This window comes from Microtus ochrogaster, chromosome 1, assembly GCF_000317375.1.
Source record: "Microtus ochrogaster isolate Prairie Vole_2 chromosome 1, MicOch1.0, whole genome shotgun sequence".
NCBI classification, from domain to species: domain Eukaryota; kingdom Metazoa; phylum Chordata; class Mammalia; order Rodentia; family Cricetidae; genus Microtus; species Microtus ochrogaster.
Window position 1 is genome coordinate 92134285 of NC_022009.1, and position 21636 is coordinate 92155920.

General features: G+C 42.4%; 1 protein-coding gene across 1 annotated transcript in view; it reads left to right on the forward strand.

The window, feature by feature from the left end:
* The window catches only part of Fat4 (FAT atypical cadherin 4), a 133325-nt gene that overhangs the window by 93520 nt on the left and 18169 nt on the right, over positions 1 to 21636 (forward strand). Inside the window, exons 8-10 of the mRNA XM_005343924.3 lie at positions 3425 to 3675; positions 5521 to 9870; positions 18839 to 18943. Coding sequence (XP_005343981.1) covers positions 3425 to 3675; positions 5521 to 9870; positions 18839 to 18943 — 4706 coding nt within the window. The remainder of the gene's footprint in view (positions 1 to 3424; positions 3676 to 5520; positions 9871 to 18838; positions 18944 to 21636) is intronic.

Consider the following 21636-nt stretch of genomic DNA (forward strand, 5'->3'; position numbering starts at 1 on the left):
GCATTTCTTAAATTTCACTCTATAACCTCACTTGAGTTTTTCCATCTTAATATCATGGTATGATGGGCATAGAGCATGTTAAAACTACCAAGGTCATAGCTCTCATCTAGATCATCTATTTATAGCTCATGAACTTCTTTGTACGTAGATTTCCCCATAGTTTTAGATGCTTCATCTACACAAAGGCTAAGGCTAAAACTAAATGGTTAGAATTATTTCACATTTCAAGGAAAAATATAGAAATTTCTTCGAGCATATAACACAGTAAGATGTTGATAACATGTTGGAAATGTTTAAGGAACAGCACAGACATTCAGCTATTAAAAGAACACCATGAAATGGTTCAGTGACATCATGAATGTGTAACTGTCTCTGAGGGGCCCAGAAGCCCAAGAGTATCTGTAGTGTTGAGAACCCAACTGAGCCTCGAAGAAGAGAGGCGTGAAAATCCTGGCCCAGGCTTTCTGCGGCAGTCTATTTATAGACAGGCTGGTGCTGCTTCTCCCTCTTCTCAGCTTGGAAGCATAAATTAGCAAGTAATGGGTGTTACGCCATACTTCATGTTTAAAATAAACTTTTCATGCATTTCAGAATTTAATAAAGCTCTCAACAGGAATCATATTAATATTGTAAATTTTTATTAAAAATTTAAACATATTGCCTATTTTTTTTAACAATGATCAAGTTGGTTTTATCTTACAAATTCACTGGAAGTTCAACATGCATAAATCATCAAGTGTTATAAATTACACACATAGACTCAAGGAAGATGGATCACATGGTCATCTCACTGAGCACAGAAGAGACTTTTTATTTATTTACTTAATATTTAAATTAAGGATTTTTTCATACAATCTTTTTTTTTTCATTTTACATTGCTATCCTGTTCCTACTCCCTCCCCTCCTCCCACTTCATATTTCCCTCCACCCCACCCACCCCATTCCCTCCTCAGAAAGGGTAAGAGTTCCCATGGGGAATCAATACATTCTGACACTTCAGTTCTAGGCAAGACCAAGGCCTTCCCCCTATATCTAGGCTGGGCAAGCTGTCCCTCCATAGAGAATGTACATCAAGTTGCCAGTTCAAACACCAGGGATAAATCTTGATCCCACTGCCAGTGACCCCGCAGACTGCCCAAGTCTCACAGTTGTCCCCCACATTCAGGAAATGGATGGAACTAGAAAAAAACTATCCTGAGTGAGGTAACTCAGACCCAGATAGACAAACATGGTATGAGCTCACTCCTAAGTGGATATTAGACACAAAACAAAGGACAACCAGCTTATAGTCCAGGATCCCCGAGAAGCTGGGTAGCAAGGAGAACTCTAAGAGAGACATGAATGAATTTCCCATGGGAAAGGGAAACAGACAAGACCTCCTGAGAAAACTGGGAGTGTGTGCGTGGGGGGGGGGAATGGAGGGTGGAAAGGATGGGAGGGGGAGGGAGGAGGAGAACATGAGGGAACAGGATGCTCTAGAAGCAGGAAGGACAGCAGCAAGGGAAAGGAAGTCAAGAGATGTCTTGATTGAGGGGGCGGTTAAGGAACTAGAGAGAAACATGGCACTAGGGAAATTCCCAGGAATCCACAAGGATGACCCCAGCTAAGAGTATATTAACTATTTTAAACAGTCCTACAGGCGATACTATGTTTGATGGCATGGCATAGATAACCTATATCTTACAATAGATGCTTCCTTTATCCTTTAAACTCGCAGCAGCTGGGGCATTGTCTGCCTTTCAACCTTGGCTTCTTATTCTCCACCGTGTAGAAAACATCAAAATTCCATTTCTTTCCTTTTTAAAATACATATTTTTTAATGGATTTTATGGGAGGAAATAGTTGATTGAACCTTGCTCCTTATTTCTGTCAAACTGTTGAAGAATGTTCACAGCAGAACAAATCACTTTTTTTCCTATTAACTACTGGAAAATGTCTATAACCACTGATAGTTTTCAGAGTAGGCATCACTTGCTTCTGTGATCCAGTTTGCCAGAAAATCTCAGAAAGGCAAGTTCATTTGAGTATTTCACAACTTTGGCTTGATAATTTAGAATTTTGTCTATAAAACTTCATTTTTACTTAAAGAAAAAAGATTTTAACTATAAAGGGGGTGGTATCACTATACTTTACTACAAGGTTCTTCAACCCCAAGAAATAGAATTTATTTTTATTCTGATTTAGGCTTAATCCAGGCATATATGTATGCCAAAAAATGTTGAAAGCCTTCAATAATATCAATTACTTTTTTTATCCTTAAGTTATTTCTCAACCAAACACCTCTCTATTATATTTCCCATTCAGCTTTATAGCACCTCTATATTTTTATATAGCACCTCTCTATATTTGTAAATATGAACCCTGAAATACATCATATCCATAAAATAGTATAAAAACGCTGCCCTTTGCGTTCAGCTGTGGACATGTTATAGTCTATGCACCTTGCTGTTGGGGTGTGAGGCATGCGTTTCTTGCTCTGCAGTTTCTAGTAAGGCATCATCTATCACTTTGCTCACATGGTCCAACCAAGGCACACATCTGACTCCAAGATGGGCACCTTGTATAAAGAAGAAAGCTTTTTGAAGACGTCTACTTCTGATCTGCAGCCTATCTGTTCACAGTGTGCTGGGGACCTTCAAGTCAGACTGCTTCTCTGAATGTCATTCTGGACTCCACGTCAGACACAAAATCAGGAACAGACACAGAGAGCCAGCCTCCTCTTCAGAGAAAATGGAGCAGCTGAGCTTAGTAAAAACTCCAGGGAAGTAGCTAATCTGTCCAGAATGAGCAGCAAACTCTCCAGGAAAATATCATCCTTCCCTGACAGAAACACAGCGAGGTCATCTGAGGAATGAGGCCACATGGGAGCATCAATGCCTCTATGTGAAAAACAGCCCTCTGCTGTGCTGTGTATAGCCAACACGTTACACATCTAGTGTTTTGTCTTTAAAGAATAATCTCCTCAAGTATTATAGATAGAGAATAGAAATGCTTTTAAAGGTGTTTAAAAATTATCCACTAGTGATTCTGGCCACCAACCCCACTATTAGAACAAGGCAGAGGTGGCAATTCCTAGTGTATCTGTTTGAATGGCAACTGTGTTCTAGGCTCATTTTCTGGTCTTGCGTTGATCTGATCTGAGAGTTGAGAGACTCCTAAGTACCTTGAAGGGCTCTTGTGGTCATCGAACATTTTAGAATAATGATTGTTTACGTGACAGCCACAGAACATTCCAAGTAACTATTTTCTGTCCGGAATTTCTCACTGCTGTGTCTTTAAACTTTTTTTTGTTGTTGTTAAATATCTACATGTTTGCCTGTTTGTTTGTTTGTTTGTTTATTTATTTATTTATTTATTCGTAGAAAGAAGGGTGTCATGACATCATAGCTGAATGTGACCCACCTCTCCTTGCTCTTTGCCTCAGTTATAGCATCATTGGAGGAAACTCACAGTTCACCATCAACCCATCCACGGGACAGATCATCACCAGCGCACTGCTGGACAGAGAAACCAAAGATAATTACACTTTGGTGGTGGTTGCCAGTGATGCTGGGTCTCCAGAGTCTCTCTCCAGTTCTACTAGTGTGCTTGTGACAGTGACTGACGTCAATGACAACCCACCCCGGTTCCAACATCACCCGTATGTCACACACATCCCATCTCCTACTCTTCCAGGTAATTCAATAGTAAGGTCACCCAGGTGTGTGTAGCTTATCAGACACATTCTGTGAACAGCGCTAAGAGACCTATGATACAGTCTAATTTGGAAAAACATCTGAAATTTAGGGTGTGAATTTCAGGCCCAATGAAACTGAAGAATTCTAATTCTTGCCTTGTAGATTATTATCTTTTATCCAGATTAGCTGCATATAGGACTTCACAATTCTCATGGCTCCGTGGGTTTAATTCTTATAATGTTTCTTCAACACTGTACATGAGCAAAATAGATAGCCCTCCATCATCAGTGATGGCGCTGCTCTGACATTTCATTTGTGTGTAAGTTCCTAAGAGGGGAGGCATTGTCTTTATTCTTCACACCAATTCCCCCATTGCTGAAGAAAATAAACATTCAACTTCAATTCTTCATAGATATATTTTCAAAAAGTTGAATGAATCAATAATTCTAAGGATTGCATTTTTCCATTCCTCTCCTGCTTCTGCTGTCAATCTTAGGAGCCCATTGTGAGTTGCCATCTTGGTAGCAACATGAACTTATCTTCCTGCGTTGAAAAGAATTAGTTTATCATTTAGTTTGTAAGTAGTGGTACATTCTTTCAGGGACTAAGTAGATATGCTGCCACTTGTAATTTTGATAAGATTAAATGCAGTAAAATATACAAATATAAGTAATACCATCTTCTTTCCTTGAAAATATTTTATTCGAAGTATAAATGAGTGGATTCAGAATTTCTCTTCATGTTCTTTGATCTCCTACTAACTCCAGAATGTCTGATACCAGTTGAATGAATAAAGTCTATAAATGGATATGCCAGATTTCCATCAAAAAGAAATGCAAATAGGAATTCATGAGTCCCTTTTGAGAAATCCAGCTGGCATGATGCTGACTGCATGATTCTGGTCCATGCAGTGTTGGCATGATGCTGACTGCGTGATTCTGGCCCACGCAGTGTGTGCTGTACAGGGGAGGATCCTCTGGGCAAGATGAGGTGTTGACCATGATCGCCTTTATCTCACTGCATTCATGTATTTAGCAAGGCTCATTGCCTCTTGAAGAAATTCCAGCTTCTCACTCCTGTCACAGATACTTCTGTGGCGATATGGGGAAAGGTTTCTGAATGAGATACTGATCCTCAGAAGCCGTTTTTCTGGATGCTTCTCTGCATATTTCCACTCCAGTCTGTTTCAAGGGCATCTTGCCAGGGACTGGTTCTTAAAATCCAAGTTGGGTCCATGAATTCATTTGTTATTTTTATGACCTTACACTTATTTAAATTCATTACACGTATGTGTGTACACACATACTTTATCTCTATTTGGTAGTATCTCGGAGATGAAAGACTTTTGCCAGGACATAAAGGGTGTTGTGACCCAAAATCAGTGTTTGAAGGGGGAGCATGTTTTTGACAGGCTTTCATGAAGAGCAGCCCAGCAGTGTTTCCAGATGCTGGGAGTGGTGGCCACTTTTCACTGAGCAGGGGGTGGCTCCTGACAGAGTTGAGACTCCAGTGTCTGTTGGAGGACTGTATGCAGAGAGGATCTGTGCCCAGGGGCTGTGGTTCTGCACAGTCAGCCAATGCTTGCCATGGTTCTCTCAAGGGAAAATAATAATGAAGTCTAGCACCTTGTGTGGGGCTCACTGAGAAAATTAAAGGTCTAGTTCTGAAGTCATTAGTCAGGTTTGACCTCGAGACTTGAAAGACAATAAAGTTAATGCTGTTCTTTGCAGAAGTGGTGGAAGGGTTGAACCCAGCGACAGCACAGCCTCACATTTATCAAGGGACCACCCACAGGACCCACAGAATCCCCTGCAGTTTTAACCAAGAACCTCCTCTGTTGCAGGTTCCTTTGTCTTTGCCGTCACGGTCACTGACGAGGACATCGGATCCAATTCTGAACTTCATTATTCACTCTCAGGGCGAAACTCTGAAAAATTCCACATCGACCCCCTGAGGGGGGCAATCATGGCAACGGGGCCGCTAGGTGGCGCTTCTGAGGTGACCTTCTCGGTCCATGTGAAAGATGGCGGCTCATTTCCAAAGACTGATTCTACTACAGTGACTGTCAGGTTTGCCAACAAGGCCGATTTCCCCAAAGTCAGAGCCAAAGAACAAACATTCATGTTCCCGGAAAACCAGCCAGTGGGCACACTGGTCACCACCATCACGGGGTCCTCTTTAAGAGGAGAAACTTTGTCCTACTACATTGCAAGTGGGAACCTGGGCAATACTTTCCAAATCGATCCGTTATCGGGACAGGTGTCCATCAATCGGCCTTTGGACTTTGAACAGATACAGAAATATGTTGTTTGGATTGAAGCGAGAGACGGGGGCTTCCCTCCTTTCTCCTCTTATGAGAAGCTTGACATCACGGTGTTAGACATCAACGACAACGCTCCAGCTTTTGAAGATGACCCATTCGTGTCCGAGATCCTGGAAAACCTACCTCCTCGCAAAATACTTACAGTCTCGGCAACAGACAAGGACAGCGGGCCCAATGGACAGCTGGATTATGAGATTGTGGACGGCAACAAGGAGAACAGTTTTGCAATTAATCACGCTACGGGTGAAATCAGAAGCATTCGGCCACTGGACAGAGAAAAAACATCTCATTACGAGCTCACTGTGAAATCTTCAGACAAAGGGTCCCCTTCCCAGAGCACCTCAGTCAGGGTCATCATCAATATCTTAGATGAAAATGATAATGCGCCCAGGTTTTCTCAGATATTCAGCGCCTATGTTTCCGAAAACTCCCCCTTGGGCTACACGGTTACCCGGGTCACAACTTCTGATGAAGACATCGGCATAAACGCAATCAGTAGATATTCCATAGTGGATACAAGTCTTCCATTTACGATCAACCCCAGCACAGGTGACATTGTCATTAGCCGACCTTTAAACAGAGAAGATAGAGATAGGTACAGGATCCGAGTATCTGCGCACGATTCTGGGTGGACTGTAAGTACTGACGTCACCATATTCGTGACGGACGTCAACGACAACACGCCCAGGTTTAGTAGACCGTCTTATTATTTGGATTGCCCTGAGCTTCCCGAGGTTGGCTCCAAAGTAACTCAAGTATCAGCCACAGATCCCGATGAGGGGTCCAATGGACAAGTGTTTTATTTCATAAAGTCTCAGTCAGAGTATTTCAGAATCAATGCCACCACTGGAGAGATTTTCAATAAGCAGGTGTTAAAATACCAAAACATCAGCGGCTTCAGTAATGTGAACATCAACAGGCACAGTTTCATTGTGACAGCTTCCGACAGAGGCAATCCTTCCTTACTCAGCGAGACTACGGTTACCATCAACACAGTGGACAGCAACGATAACCCACCTCAGTTTCTCAAAAGTAAATACTTTACGCCAGTTACGAAAAATGCTAAAGTTGGCACTAAGCTAATCAAGGTAACTGCCACGGATGACAAAGACTTTGGCGTAAACTCCGAGGTGGAATATTTCATATCTAACGGGAACCACTTAGGGAAATTTAAATTGGACAATCATACTGGATGGGTTTCAATAGCCGCTCCCTTGGTCTCCGACCTCAATCAGAACTTCTTGGTCACAGTCACTGCAAAGGACAAAGGGAACCCTCCCCTCTCGTCCCAAGCAATTGTTCACATCACGGTCACTGAAGAGAACTACCACACCCCCGAATTCTCACAGAACCACGTAAGCACCACCATCCCCGAGAGTCACAATGTCGGGGCTGTGGTCAGGACTGTCTCCGCCCGAGACCGGGACACAGCCATGAACGGTTTGATCAGCTATGACATTTCTTCTGGGAATGAAGAGGGCATCTTTGCCATCAATTCTTCCACGGGTGTGTTGACACTAGCCAAAGCCCTGGACTACGAGCTGTGCTCAAAGCATGAGATGACCATCAGCGCCACAGATGGAGGATGGGTAGCGAGAACTGGCTACTGCAGCCTGACTGTGAACGTGGCCGATGTGAACGACAATTCCCCAGTGTTTGTGCCGGATGAGTTTTTCCCAACTGTCATGGAAAACGCCCCGAGTGGAACCACAGTCATTCACCTAAACGCAACAGACGCTGACTCGGGGGTCAATGCTGTGATTGCATACACGGTGCAATCATCGGACAGTGACCTGTTTGTCATTGACCCCAACACAGGCATCATCACCACCCAAGGCTTCTTGGATTTTGAAACCAAGCAGAGCTACCACCTCACTGTGAAAGCCTTCAATGTCCCAGATGAGGAAAAGTGCAGCTTTGCCACGGTTGACATCCAGTTGAAGGGGACCAACGAATACGTGCCTCGCTTTGTTTCCAAGCTCTACTACTTTGAGGTCTCGGAGGCGGCTCCTAGGGGCACAGCTGTTGGGGAAGTGTTCGCCAGTGACAGGGACATGGGTGCAGATGGAGAAGTCCACTATTTGATCTTTGGAAATAGCCGGAAGAAGGGCTTCCAGATCCACAAGACCACAGGGCAGATCTATGTGTCTGGGCTTCTTGATAGGGAAAAAGAAGAAAGGGTTTCTTTGAAGGTGTTGGCCAAGAACTTCGGCAGCATTCGGGGGGCGGACATCGATGAGGTCATTGTGAACATCACTGTGCTCGATGCTAACGACCCGCCAGTGTTTAGTCTAAACACATACAGGGTCCAGATCAGTGAAGGAGTTCCCATTGGGACCCACGTGACTTTCGTGAGTGCCTTTGACTCAGATTCCATCCCTAGCTGGAGCAGGTTCTCATACTTCATTGGATCAGGAAATGAAAACGGTGCCTTTTCCATTAACCCCCAGACAGGGCAGATCACAGTCACCTCAGGGCTGGACCGGGAAACCCTGCCTGTTTACAATCTCACGGTCTTGGCTGTGGACTCAGGGACCCCCTCTGCCACAGGAAGCGCATCCTTGTTAGTTACCCTGGAAGACATTAATGATAATGGACCTGTGTTGTCTGTCAGCGAAGGGGAAGTTCTGGAAAACAAGCGCCCAGGAACTCTAGTGATGACCCTGCAGTCCACAGATCCTGATCTCCCTCCAAATCAAGGCCCCTTCAACTATTACCTGCTGAGCACAGGCCCGGCCACTAATTACTTCAGTCTCAACACCGCCGGAGTTCTGAGCACAACCCGGGAGATTGACAGGGAGCAGATCGCGGACTTCTATCTATCTGTGGTCACCAGGGATTCTGGGGCACCTCAGATGTCGTCCACGGGAACCGTACACATCACCGTTCTAGATCAAAATGACAACCCCTCCCAGTCCCGCACAGTGGAGATATTTGTTAATTATTACGGTAACTTATTTCCTGGCGGGACCCTGGGCTCTGTGAAGCCGCAGGATCCGGATGTGTTAGACAGTTTCCACTGCTCCCTCACTTCGGGAGTCACCAGCCTCTTCAGTATCCCAGCAGGCAGCTGCGACCTGACCTCCCAGCCCAGGTCCACAGATGGCACCTTCGATCTGACGGTCCTCAGCAGCGATGGAGTCCACAGTGCAGTCTCCAACAATATCCGGGTTTTCTTTGTAGGATTCTCCAATGCCACGATAGATAACAGCATCTTGCTCCGCGTTGGCGTCCCCACGGTGAAGGACTTCCTGACTAATCACTACCTTCATTTCCAGCGCATCGCTAGTTCCCAGCTGACAGGCTTGGGCACGGCGGTGCAGCTGTATGCCGCCTACGAGGAGAACAACAGGACGTTCCTTTTAGCAGCTGTGAAGCGAAATCATAACCAGTATGTGAACCCCAGTGGTGTAGCCACCTTCTTCGAAAGCATCAAAGAGATCCTGTTCCGTCAGAGTGGAGTAAGGGTGGAGTCTGTGGATCATGACCCCTGCGTTCACGGCCCGTGTCAGAACGGAGGCAGCTGCCTGCGGAGGTTTGCCGTGGGCTCCGCACTGAAGATCCAGGAGAGCCTGCCGGTCATCATCGTGGCCAATGAGCCTCTGCAGCCTTTCCAGTGCAAGTGTGTGCCAGGCTACGCTGGCAGCTGGTGTGAAGTGGATATTGACGAATGCCTGCCGGCCCCGTGCCACAACGGGGGAACCTGCCACAACTTAGTGGGAGGGTTTTCTTGCAGCTGCCCAGATGGCTTCACTGGGAGAGCCTGTGAGAGAGACATCAACGAATGCCTGCCCAGCCCCTGCAAGCATGGGGCTGTCTGTCAGAATTTCCCAGGGGGATTCAACTGCGTGTGCAAAACTGGATACACAGGTAAGATGGCGTGTTGCTTGCTGTGCTTGCCACTGTTTTTTTTTTCCCCGAAGACTTTAGTCTTAGTATGAACGTTGTCATTTAATATATATGTATTTTTAATTTTTAAAGTTTTTGAGAATTTAATACATGAATACTATTTTTATACTATGCCCACCACTCTTTCTTACACCTCCAACTCTTCCCATGCTCTCCCCATTCCCTCTCAAGTTCATTAACTCTTCTATAGTTACTATTGTTACATATGTGTACATACACAAATATAGCCCATCAAGTCCACTTAGTATTACTCATATGCATATGTATAGGGATAGGGCCCTGTGGAATTTCCAGCATCCATATTGGCATAGCAGCTGGCAGGTCTCATAGGCAACTATGCTGCTGAGATTTCACGGGTATGGCATTCTTGCTGTGTTTTGATTATCTCGTGCCAGGCATCCTGGTCCTCTGGTTCTAAATTAATCTTCTCACCTCCTCTTCCATCATGTTCCCTGAGCCTTATATGGAAGGGTTAATAATCATTTCTATTTTTTTTATTTTTGGATATATTTTGTTTTATGTGTGTGAATGTTTTACCTCATGTATACATGTGTACCATGGGTGTACCTGGTGCTCACTGAAATCAGAGGAGGGTGTCAGGTCCCCTGGAACTAGAATTGTAGATGGTGTTGGGCCACCATGTGGGTGGTGGAAACAGAATCAGGATTCTCTCCCAAAGCAACCATAACTCTTTTGCCCTGAGCTGTCTCTCTCGCCTTCATGCCTTGTTTGAAAGGGTTACATCAAACCTAATGGGCCACACAACAAACCCCATGTACCTACATGTACCCATGTATGTAAATGTACCTCTACAGCAGAATTTACAACAATGCTTTCACTAGCTACATATAATGGCTTTTTATTTTATAATTCTATTCTTTTATATTTTTTTTATTTTTATGTAGCTTATATATGACCCTGATAGGCAACATTTAATCATTGTGTGTATTTATGGAGTGCCAGAAGGAATTATGTTACTTGAGATGTTACCTGAAAAAGCAAGGTACAGAAGAACATACAGAACTAAATCAAAACATGGAACCTTTCATTTTCTTCACATGTGAATTGGTCATACACATCTTGAAGCATTTTTATTCCCTAAGTGTTCACTAATTCCTTAAGATTCCATGGTTCTCTTTTTATTGGCTCATACTCATTGCACAATGATGGTTCCTAAACACATTTTTACAAACATGTTATGTATATTGATAGTTTATTATCGTCCTTTCCCGTTCTCTTCTTCTTCTTGCTGTTATAATCCCATTCACTCACAGGACAGTTGCATGTTTCCTTTTCTGTCAAATATACATACATATGTGTGTGTGTGTGTATGTGTATAATTTTATATATATCTATATAAAATCTAGGATCCTGGGGAGATGGCTACCTTAGCTATTTCTTGACATGTTTTTCCAATGCCTGTGGTTTACTTGTCTCAAGTCTGTCATGAATATTCACATAGGGACTATATTGATTTCTAAATGACTTTTTGGTTTGTGCTACCATTTTATGGAAATAGTTTCCAAGGTTCTTAAGAAAATTATGGCAGCCAATATCAGAGGCTAAGGAGGTAGGGGAGAGGAGGGAGAAAGTGGGGTTGGACCACAGGTGCAAGCTTCTTTGGTAGATGTCAACTTATGGCAGTGCCCTCTTATACCCATGTTTGGGTAACCACAAAAACACATATCCATATGATTCAGACAGAATTGTTTCACCTCATGTATTTTTCTCAGACTCCATTTAATGTTGTAGATCTTCTCTTGTGTTTTACATTTTAAAGCCTACAAAATTACAACTATTACTGTTCAGTGATCCTTATGTCATATACATCATATACATGCAGGAGGATAGACAGATCAGAGGGGGAGAGAGGCAGAGACAGAGACAGAAAGACAGACATGCAGAGAGACACACTCAGAGAGGGAGAGGGAGGAGGGGAGGCATTGCTGTATTTCTTCTCAGCATGGGAAGCTCTTCTAACAGTTAGAAGAGGTAAGAAGAGTGAGAGGTTGTGATTGACGTGTTCCTAGCAGCTTTGTGTGGGGAGTGTCTGGCTGCCTGAAAACTCCCAATAAAGCTGTAAACATAAAAATGGTAATCACGTCATGGAGGCAGGAAGAGGGCATATGATTATTGCAATATTATAATTGTTTTGTTGCCAGTTTTATATTTATTGAATGTTATTTTCCAGAGTAAGCATAGAACTCTACACATAATAAACATGTACCAATTTTATATGAATGTTTGATAAAGAGATTGACTATTGCTTTTTGTATAACTTAAGTTCCAAATCCTTAGTTACTAGAAGTAAAACAAAAGAAAATGCAAACAGTGAGTCTGTGACACCCACCCACTTTCTTTATGTTTCTGTATTTGTTCCTTCTCTTGCTGCTATGATAAAATGCCCAAGAGAATCACCTTAGGGGATGTGGGTCACTTTGGCTCAGTTTGAGGGGACAGGCTATCATGACATAGAAAGCATGGACGAAGGGATGGAAGGTGGGTGGGTACATTGCTGCCCCAGTCAGGAAGCAGAGAGAAATGAACACTGTTGCCCTCAGCACTTTCACCATTTTATTCAGCTCAAGACTCCAAGCCAAGGGTTGAGCCACCTACATTCATGAACCTCAGTTAAACTTTGCTCGAAACACGCTCACAGACACACCCAGGGTTGTGTCTCCTAAGTGACTCTAAATCCCAGCATGTTGACATTCAGTATTAAAGTGAGTAGTCTTATTGTTTAAGTACATTTTCCTATAATTTAAATTTCATATTACAGAGAGGATTTCCGAGTAGAGTAGAAGAGAATAAGAAGTTTATTTCACTATGGAACACCTGAACGTATTTTCTAGGTTTTGCCACAGTATGGGTACAAGTCAGTGTGGCTTTAGGAAGTATGCCTTGGGCTTGTTACCATGTGACATTTCCCTTTGCTTTGAGGCCTATCTTCTTATTTTAGGGGGAGTTAAAATTTGTCCATTCATCACTTTTGTGTCAATTTATAGTATACATTTTTTCCAGACAGAGAAAAGTTATATGCAGGCTGTACATAGCAATTTTTCCTAAGGAGCTTGCCAAACATATGCTTTCACAGAATGGACAGAGGACGAGATATTGAGAAGAGAATCCCAAGTTATATGTGAGTGCTGTGACAACTGTGGTGACAGAGGTGTCTGATACAAAAGAAAAGAACTCTGTGAGTAGTCACGGCACAGCTTTCTAAAGAAAAAATACTTCAAGAAAAACACTTTGATGAACTAAATTCCCTGGGGGTACCTTTCCCTGAAAAAAGGGATAGAAACAGCTTACACAGTGTGCAGAAATAACTACTTGGTACTAAATTAACTTTAAATGTTTCTGAGGGGTTGGAGAGCCGACTGCAGCTAAGAGCATTTTCTGCTCTTGCAGAGGACAAGGGCTTGGCTCCCAGCATTCACATGGCAGATCATAACCTTTGTAACTCTGGTTCTAGGGGCTCTGACACCCTTTTCTGGCCTCCACAGGAACGGCCTGCACTTAGTGGACAGATGTAACAAGCAGGAAAATCACCCCCAACAAAAAATAATAAATATTTTAAAAAATATTCCAAGCATGAATCCTCAGAATGAATAACACATACCTAAAGATTAGCAATACAATATTTTAATAGAGTTATTTGCATACAAAGTGGATTGCAATAGTTCCTCTGTTCCGTTTCTCCTCTGTGTATAATAAACTCAAGAGATGGAACAGTGTTTGTGGTGGCAGAGCATAGTTGTGTTCAGGAAAGCAGAAAGTCCCATCAACTATAGGATCTCAAAAAAAAAAAAAAAATCCTTGCCGGGCGGTGGTGGTGCACGCCTTTAATCCCAGCACTCGGGAGGCAGAGGCAGGTGGATCTCTGTGAGTTTGAGGCCAGCCTGGTCTATAAGAGCTAGTTCCAGGACAGGCACCAAAGCTACAGAGAAACCCTGTCTCGAAAAACAAAAAAAAAAAAAAAATCCTTGTCTACACAGCATGGTTCTCTTTAAGAGCTAATAGGTAGATTGGCTCCTCTCTAATTATCAAAAAATATGTGGTGTGGAACAAATAAGCCTTGAATATTTTTCCTTAATAAATGCATTGCAGGTACTCCCAACAGGGACAGTCTGCATTCACCAAACACTTCCGTCTTCAGCCTGTGTTCAGCAAAGCCTCAGTGTTCAGTCTCTGTTGAACAGGTGCTTCCGTCTTCAGTCTGAGTTCAAGTTACCTCCCACTTTCTGCTGCAGATCATGCATCTTTGACTAAACTGTACTCTCGGGAGTGGTGTGGACACCCCATGTCAAGGTTACACATGCATTTTCACCCTCACTAGTTTCCATTTTCCATGTGATCAGAAACTTCACAACCCGGGGCAATTCTCCATTTGTCTATGATACTAGTGATTATCATCAGCACAGTTAATGGCCTGATGTCAAAGCAGCAAGAACAAATCATTCTTTAAAACACTCACGAGGGTAGTAAATGCATGTGTGCAGTCCCCTGTGCTGATGCATTTACTACCTGTGGCAATTCACATGACGGCCACACAGTGAAGCATTAATATAATTAAAAATTAATATAATAAAACAATTGGGAGTCAAATATCATGGTGAGATTCCGGAAGATCAGAGAAGCAGGGAACAGCCACCAGTCACCTCCTATCTCTTCTTCTGTTCCTCCCTCCAAAAAGGTTGAGATCCTCTCTCAATCCCACTTAGTACTTTCTGTCTCCTCTCTGTCTATAGTCTTCCAAACCTCTATGGTTAATTTTAGTCAGCTAGTGGCTGCCTCCGCCCCCTGAATCAAAGCAAGCATTATTTGTCAGAACACAATCAAAATATCACAGATTTGTTCTGTGCGTCTTCCAGAGAACTTGCAAGGGACAAGGCTCTGGTAGGGACTGTTGATTGACTCGGAACATCAATTAAGTTAATGAGCCAAAATTGGGTTCCACACTGCTGCAACACATGGAGTATCAGCCCAGGAGATGCTGTAGGGACTGGAATCTGCCATCTCTGCCTGACCTTACACCCTCAACAGAAGCACTTTGCAGGGTCACCCACCCACCCAGAACAATTCAGGACTGACTGTTGGTTCCCATCTGGGACTTAGAAGCTGAACTTTAAACACCTGAGAAGACATTTGGTGGCACTTTTAGATTCTGCAATGTAAATCAAATCCTTACTCTTTCAAGGTGTGTCTTTGAATATAAATAACTAGCTCGACCAACTCTTTCGATACACTGAATTTCAAATAATTTTTATCTATTAAAGGAGAACTGAGAACTATGCCTTTAAATGGTGAATAACTCATATATTCTGACAAAAACAACTCCCTCATGAAGTTATTTATATATTTTTGATTATTATTTTCCAAAAAATTCTGAGAGTAAAACTTCTTTAAATTGAAATAATTACAAAAGGATAGTTTGCTTCCCCCGCCCCGAAAATACCTGTTGGCTGTGAAGACAATCATTCTCAGAATATTTCTTGTTCTCTATAAGCCATGACTTTACTTGCTGTATATTTTGAAATGCGTTATCAAGGCTTATATTTATTCTAGGGTGTTTTTACACTCCTCTTTGAGCTATCCGAAATAACCTTTAGTGAATATTTAAGTGAAACTTAGATGTTTACATGAAAGTTATCATTTGTGAATGACAAGAAATTTATATTAAAAGTACACAAAAAGGACATCTGAATTTATTTTATTATTAAATAGAAAAATTAAAAGATGATATTTACAAAACGATTAAACTCAAGTTAGACTTAGTTTCTTAATGATTTATTTTATTTTTAATTCAGTATATGTGTGTTTGTCTGCGTCGTAGTATGTGTATCTGAGTGCAATGCCTGTAGAGGTCAGAAGAGGGCGTTAAGTCCCTTGGAGCTGAAGTTACAGATACTTATGAGCCACCTGAGGTAGGTGCCAGGAACCCAACACCAGTCCTTTGGAAAAGTAGTATTTTCCCTTGACTACCGAGCCATCTCTCTAGTCACCAGAGTAGAAATTTAAGGGATTAGCCACCTGGGTTTAAAAACACCTGCTATTTCTTACAAAGCTTGGGAGACCATGTTCCTGATGATCCAGCCTACGTTTCTCTGTCCTTGCATCCCTATCTCTTGTCTTTAGGAAATGAGGCTTTCATTTTATAGCCCACTAATATGTCTCCATAATCTATGTCTTACATTCACTGCCTGTAAGATATATAGGCTCACATATATAATATATGTCACTTTTAGCATGACTCTAAAAGAAAAAAAATCAGATAAGAAAGGGAGTAGAGAAATCTAACAGTACTTACATCATTAGTCCATGTGAACATCACATATTCTTCTGCAGTAAAAGAAGGATGTGGTGTATGACTTGTAGGAAAATAAGAGTTCAGTTAGTAGGACTTATTTAAATCTGTAATGGATAATGATGACATTTTAATAAGGAAAAAAAAAAAGCATACTTCTAAAAAGGCGTATGCCTTATCCAGGAGGAAAATGAGTTGCCAGATGGAGGGAGGTGTGTTTCTAGCCATCACCAACGGTGTGAAGTTCAGCACAAGCTTGCAATACCACAGTCTAGCCCGTGTCTCACTCCTACCACACTACGAACTTATTTTTGGTGCCTCTAAATGTGTCACTTGTTCATTCTCTTGCTCTCCCCTTAGAGTCCAGGAGCATTCTGAAAATGTGCTCTGTGTTCTGCTGTGTCAGGCTGGCCGATGCTGTTTATAAAGGAAAATACTGAATGTGTGATTCTGTGATGCTCAGTCAGGCTCAGCAGTGCCACGAGACCTGCCTGACTCAGATTTATAATGTCAGCCTCAAACCACTGTGGCTTCAGAACCAAGCCACGAAAACAAGAATGAGTTAAACAAAAGCTTAAGATGTGTTTAGAGCAAAGTTACTGTGATGTAAGGCATTGTCTGTGGTCAGCCTTCACTAACTAGGGGGACAAAACACATGCATTGCAAGACAAACAAAGGGCTCACCAGTGCAGTAGAAACGGCTCTGCAGAGTGTATACATACACCGGCCTCTTAAGTCCAGGACCTAGTACTGAAAAAGCAATTGAGGGCTGGGGAATTGGCACAGATGGAAGACTGCTGGCTGCCACTTCTGAGGGGGCCCACGTTTAGATCCATAAGATGTGCTTTAAAAGCTTGGTGTGATGATGCGCCTGTAATTCCAGAGTTGGAGGAGGTGAGACAGGGGGATTCCTGGAGTTGACTAGCCAGCCACCTTCACTAAAACAATGAATTCTGGGTTCAGTGAAACAGCAGGTCAAAAACTAAAGTGGATACTCACTGAGGAAGATTGCTGGCATAGACACATGGCCTCCATGTGCGCATACACACACACACACACACTCACACACACACACACTCACACACACACCAATATATCGTGGGCATGCACACACACTCACACACACACTCACACACACACACCAATATATTGTGGGCACGCACACACATACACATACATATGCTCACATGGAAACAGATTTGTTGAAGATGACTATAACACTGAGTCTAAATCTCAATAATTCGAAATTAACTAGAAACTACACTCTCTCACTGTTAGCATCAGGAAACTAGTAATTCTCAAATAGATCTATTAACATAGCACTTTAACAGTTATTCATGTTTACATAGAAGGAAGCAACAAAAGAAGACAGGACTTAGACAGTGCACTTTGGCTGCCAAGAGAGCAAATGCTCGCTCGGCCCAGTACAAGCTGAGCACAGAAGCAGGGAACTTGCTCGGTCAGCGCCATTGTCTGTCACCTCTCAGTCGGGAAACAGGCTTCCATATTAGTCACTTTTCTTGTGTCTGTGTCAAAAAGACCGAAAATAGCAGCTAAGCAGGGAAGGGTTTACTTTGGCTCATAGTTCGGGACATCATGTCAGCAGGAGCAGGCACTGCTGGTCACATGACATCCACAGCAAGGCAGAGAGGTGGACTCTGGCTCTCGGCTGCCCTTCTGCTTTAGCCCTGGGCTCCAGTCCACTGAAGGGTACCCCACTTCAGCTGCACATTCCCACCCCAGCGACAGGATCTGGAAACCCCCACACAGACAAGCCCAAAGGCTGTCTCTTCAGTGACTCAGTGTGCTGTCAGATCGACAGTGCTAACCTCCAGCTTCAAAGGACTCCTCGGTGGCGTGAGGAGCTTTCTTTCCTGTGACAAAGAAAATGCCATCTTTAGTCAGTTCTCTGCCATTTTAGTTTCTATTTCTCTATGTACTCCCTGCCCAGCCCAATATTAATGGATCGGATTTAACAGGGTCTACAAGAACAGCATTTATATGCTGAAAATGTACAGCGTATTATTATCTGAGACAAAGCGGGTAGCCCATGGTAAAGAATGAATGAAAGAATTTGAAAGTGATTGATGTGTTTTCTTACTTCCTGTTCTTCTTTACACAAGGAATGAAATAAGTTCAGGGACACTTCTTTTTTCCTGTCATTCATTCATTCATTCAATCATTTATTTATTTATTTGAGTGGTAAAGATGTAGCTTTGCAAGCTCAGCCTCACCAGTTCTTCCTTTCAGAAGCCCGAGTCAATGAAATCCCTATAATGGAACTGTTAAAGTTTGCACTCCATTCCCAGTGTTGAATGTGAAGGCGCAGCCTCAACAGGAGGAACAAAGTCAGGGGAATAATTCGAATGTTTTCACCATGACATTCCCTTGAAAATAGGCCTCTCTCCAAAAACGGCTACGCAAAATGTACAAGTTGTGTTGATCTTTATAATAGCGCATCATACAAAACTCTGAGAGATGATCCCAGTGACCTGTTGGGGAGTAGAGGGGCTTCTGTGTCTTTATGGGATTTGTTCCTGCAGGATGTAGTTTTTCATATAGTTACAGTTGATGTGGTTAATATATTTATTTCTAAGTCTTCTTAACAAGTTTGATACATTTTAGGGAAAATGTGTGAATCTTCTGTCAATTACTGTGAATGCAATCCCTGCTTCAACGGTGGCTCCTGTCAGAGCGGTGTGGAATTGTATTACTGCCATTGTCCATTCGGTGAGTAGAACGTATCCATTGCTATACTGATCTAGAGACTGGCTCCAGGGATGTGGCTCAGTTGGTAGATGGTTTGCCAGCATGGAGCCTTGGGTTTAATTGTCACCACCTCATGGTGGTGCACTCTTATAATCCCAGTGTTCAGGAGAGGAGGCAGGAGGACCAGATGTTCAAAGTCATCCTTAGAAGCATAGAGAGTTTAAGACTAGCATGTACTACAAGAGACCCTGTTCATACAAATCATATATATATATACATATATATTTGTATATATATATACATACATATATATTTGTGAATATAATATATACATATGTTTGTGTATATAATATATATATATTTGTGAATAGGTGAGCAGTCTACTATGGCAATGTATGATTAAGAGACTATTAATTATTTTGCAAAAGGCATTCAAGTAAAATGAAACATTTAATGCTAACTATTTTAAAGTCAGTTATGGAAATGTTACCAAGTACATCATTTTAATTATTGTTAGAAAAAAAATCAAGATAATAATAGCCTTATGGACGCCTTCTTGTAACATTTAGCTCAATACTTAAAATATCCTCCAAACACTTTCAACCCCATATCAAATCTCTAAGAAGAGTCAAAGGATTCTTGTTTCCTTTTTACATGAATTCAACCATTTCTACTAGATGAGTTTGGGAACTAAATGTACATCTGGGCTGTTGCAGATAATTCTCAGTAGCTAATACAAAACTCTACCACTGTGTTCTCTTGATGGACATTATCAGACCTTCTCATGGCATCTACTGATTTCTTCAAGGCACCTTCAAATATTACCCAGAAATAGGTCAGCAAGCAACTGTGACTAATCCGTCTATTTAAGATTTCCTTACCTCTCATCAGAAACAGATTACTTCTCTGGGGATGTGTCTGTCTCTAGGGAGGATAAAGCTGGTTCTCTTGCCTTTCCTCCTGTGTTCTCACTGCTAGAGGGGCCTGGGATCTGCAGTTTTAGTGTCTGTAGAAAGAGATTGAGTTTCTCGTGACCAGAGACATGTCTGTAAGCCTTCCCTCTGATCTCCACATGTGTGCTATGACTCAGATGTCCCCACATCACATAAATGAAGCACTAATAATTATTATAACAATGATAATAATAAAATATAGTTAGGTAAAATCAATTTTAATGATGTTTCTGAGGCTCAGAAATGAAGCGATTTATTCAAAGTCAGGAAAACTGGCAAGGAATTGCACCATGAGGATGCGACTGGAGAACAGGTGCATGTTGCTGGTTTCATGCCAATATTACATTTTTTTAGGGTTTTATCAGAATGCCCACAAAGCAGTGAGAATCTGTCCCTATGAAAACAACCATTTCCTCGGATCTCCTACAAGGCCAGTTCTTTGAGCTTCCACAGTCAGGCTTCATGATTTAACTTGTGTTTTGGAAAGAAAAAAAATAAATTGGAGTGGAAAGTGGAAAATAATTTTCAAGTGACTGACAGAGTGTTTATAGTGTTAGCATTCCTTGCCATTGCACTAGCAAGTGTGCGTATTTAGAACAACTAGTGCCAAACACTAAGATCATTTTCCATATGGTGCTGATATAAAACCCACTGTATGAGGGGGATGGTCAGGGGTCATACTTTGGGACCCAAATGTACCTTCCCTCACCCTGCAGCCATCCCTGGGGGAAGAGGAACCATACTATAAATTACAGTAGACACAAGGCTGGCAGTCCGGGTCCCAGCTAATTCCTTCCAAAGGCAAAACCCCAAAGCACTGCTGAAATGCAGACCTTGTCAGATGACCAGAGAGGCATTTAGAAAGAAAAACAAAATAAAAAGCCTTGGAATTCATCATCCATCCAATGCATCGTTCCAGGCTGCACAGCCTGAATTAGAAGGAAAAGTAATTTGCCTTCTCAAATTCAATGTGGGTGACACACACACACAAGAAGCAGCAGATGGGGATACCTCAAAGACTCGGGGTGGTGACACACAGGGCGGTGACACATAGACCCCAAACACTACCTTCCTTGGAGTTTTGAGGTTAGAAAAAAATGTTCCCTTTATAGTCACATCAGCCAAAGGCTTGTTCATTAGATTTTGATTCATTTACATATTCCTAGATGTATAGGTACGTAGGTTTAGACAGTTACGTAGATGATAGGCATGTGTCAGGGTCTGGTGCCATCCCAGAACATAAATTATTTCTCCAGACCAGAAGGGAGGTGTGGGGTTAAAGACACAACTCACATGGCTTTATCAGGAGGGAGATTCTCAGTGATCCCTCATGAAATCCTGAGTTCACATCCTGAAAATTCTACCGCGTTTATTCTCCAAGCAGCTTTTATATCAAAACGTAAACTGAGGGGGAAATTCATTAGCATCCTGTTTCCTAGGTAACCAGGTGAATGGCTTTAGTCATTTCCACACCATTGTCCACATCTTTCTAGTCCCATTTTGTCACGTCTTCCTATCTTCCTGCTCTGTATGCCAGCTCTGTCACTAGGCCGAATGAACATCTCTATCCCAGGAGTCCCCCAAATTACAAAAGGAGCAGAACTATAACAACATCTCCTGACCCTTTGTCTGTAAAGGCTAGGCGACCAACTTCTGTGAGGCCAGGTGCAAACGGTGGCCTGGAAGTCTGGCCGCCATTCAGTGTAGAGATAAGGACCTGTATGATATATGCCCCTACAGGCATCATGTAGGTAGATAGAT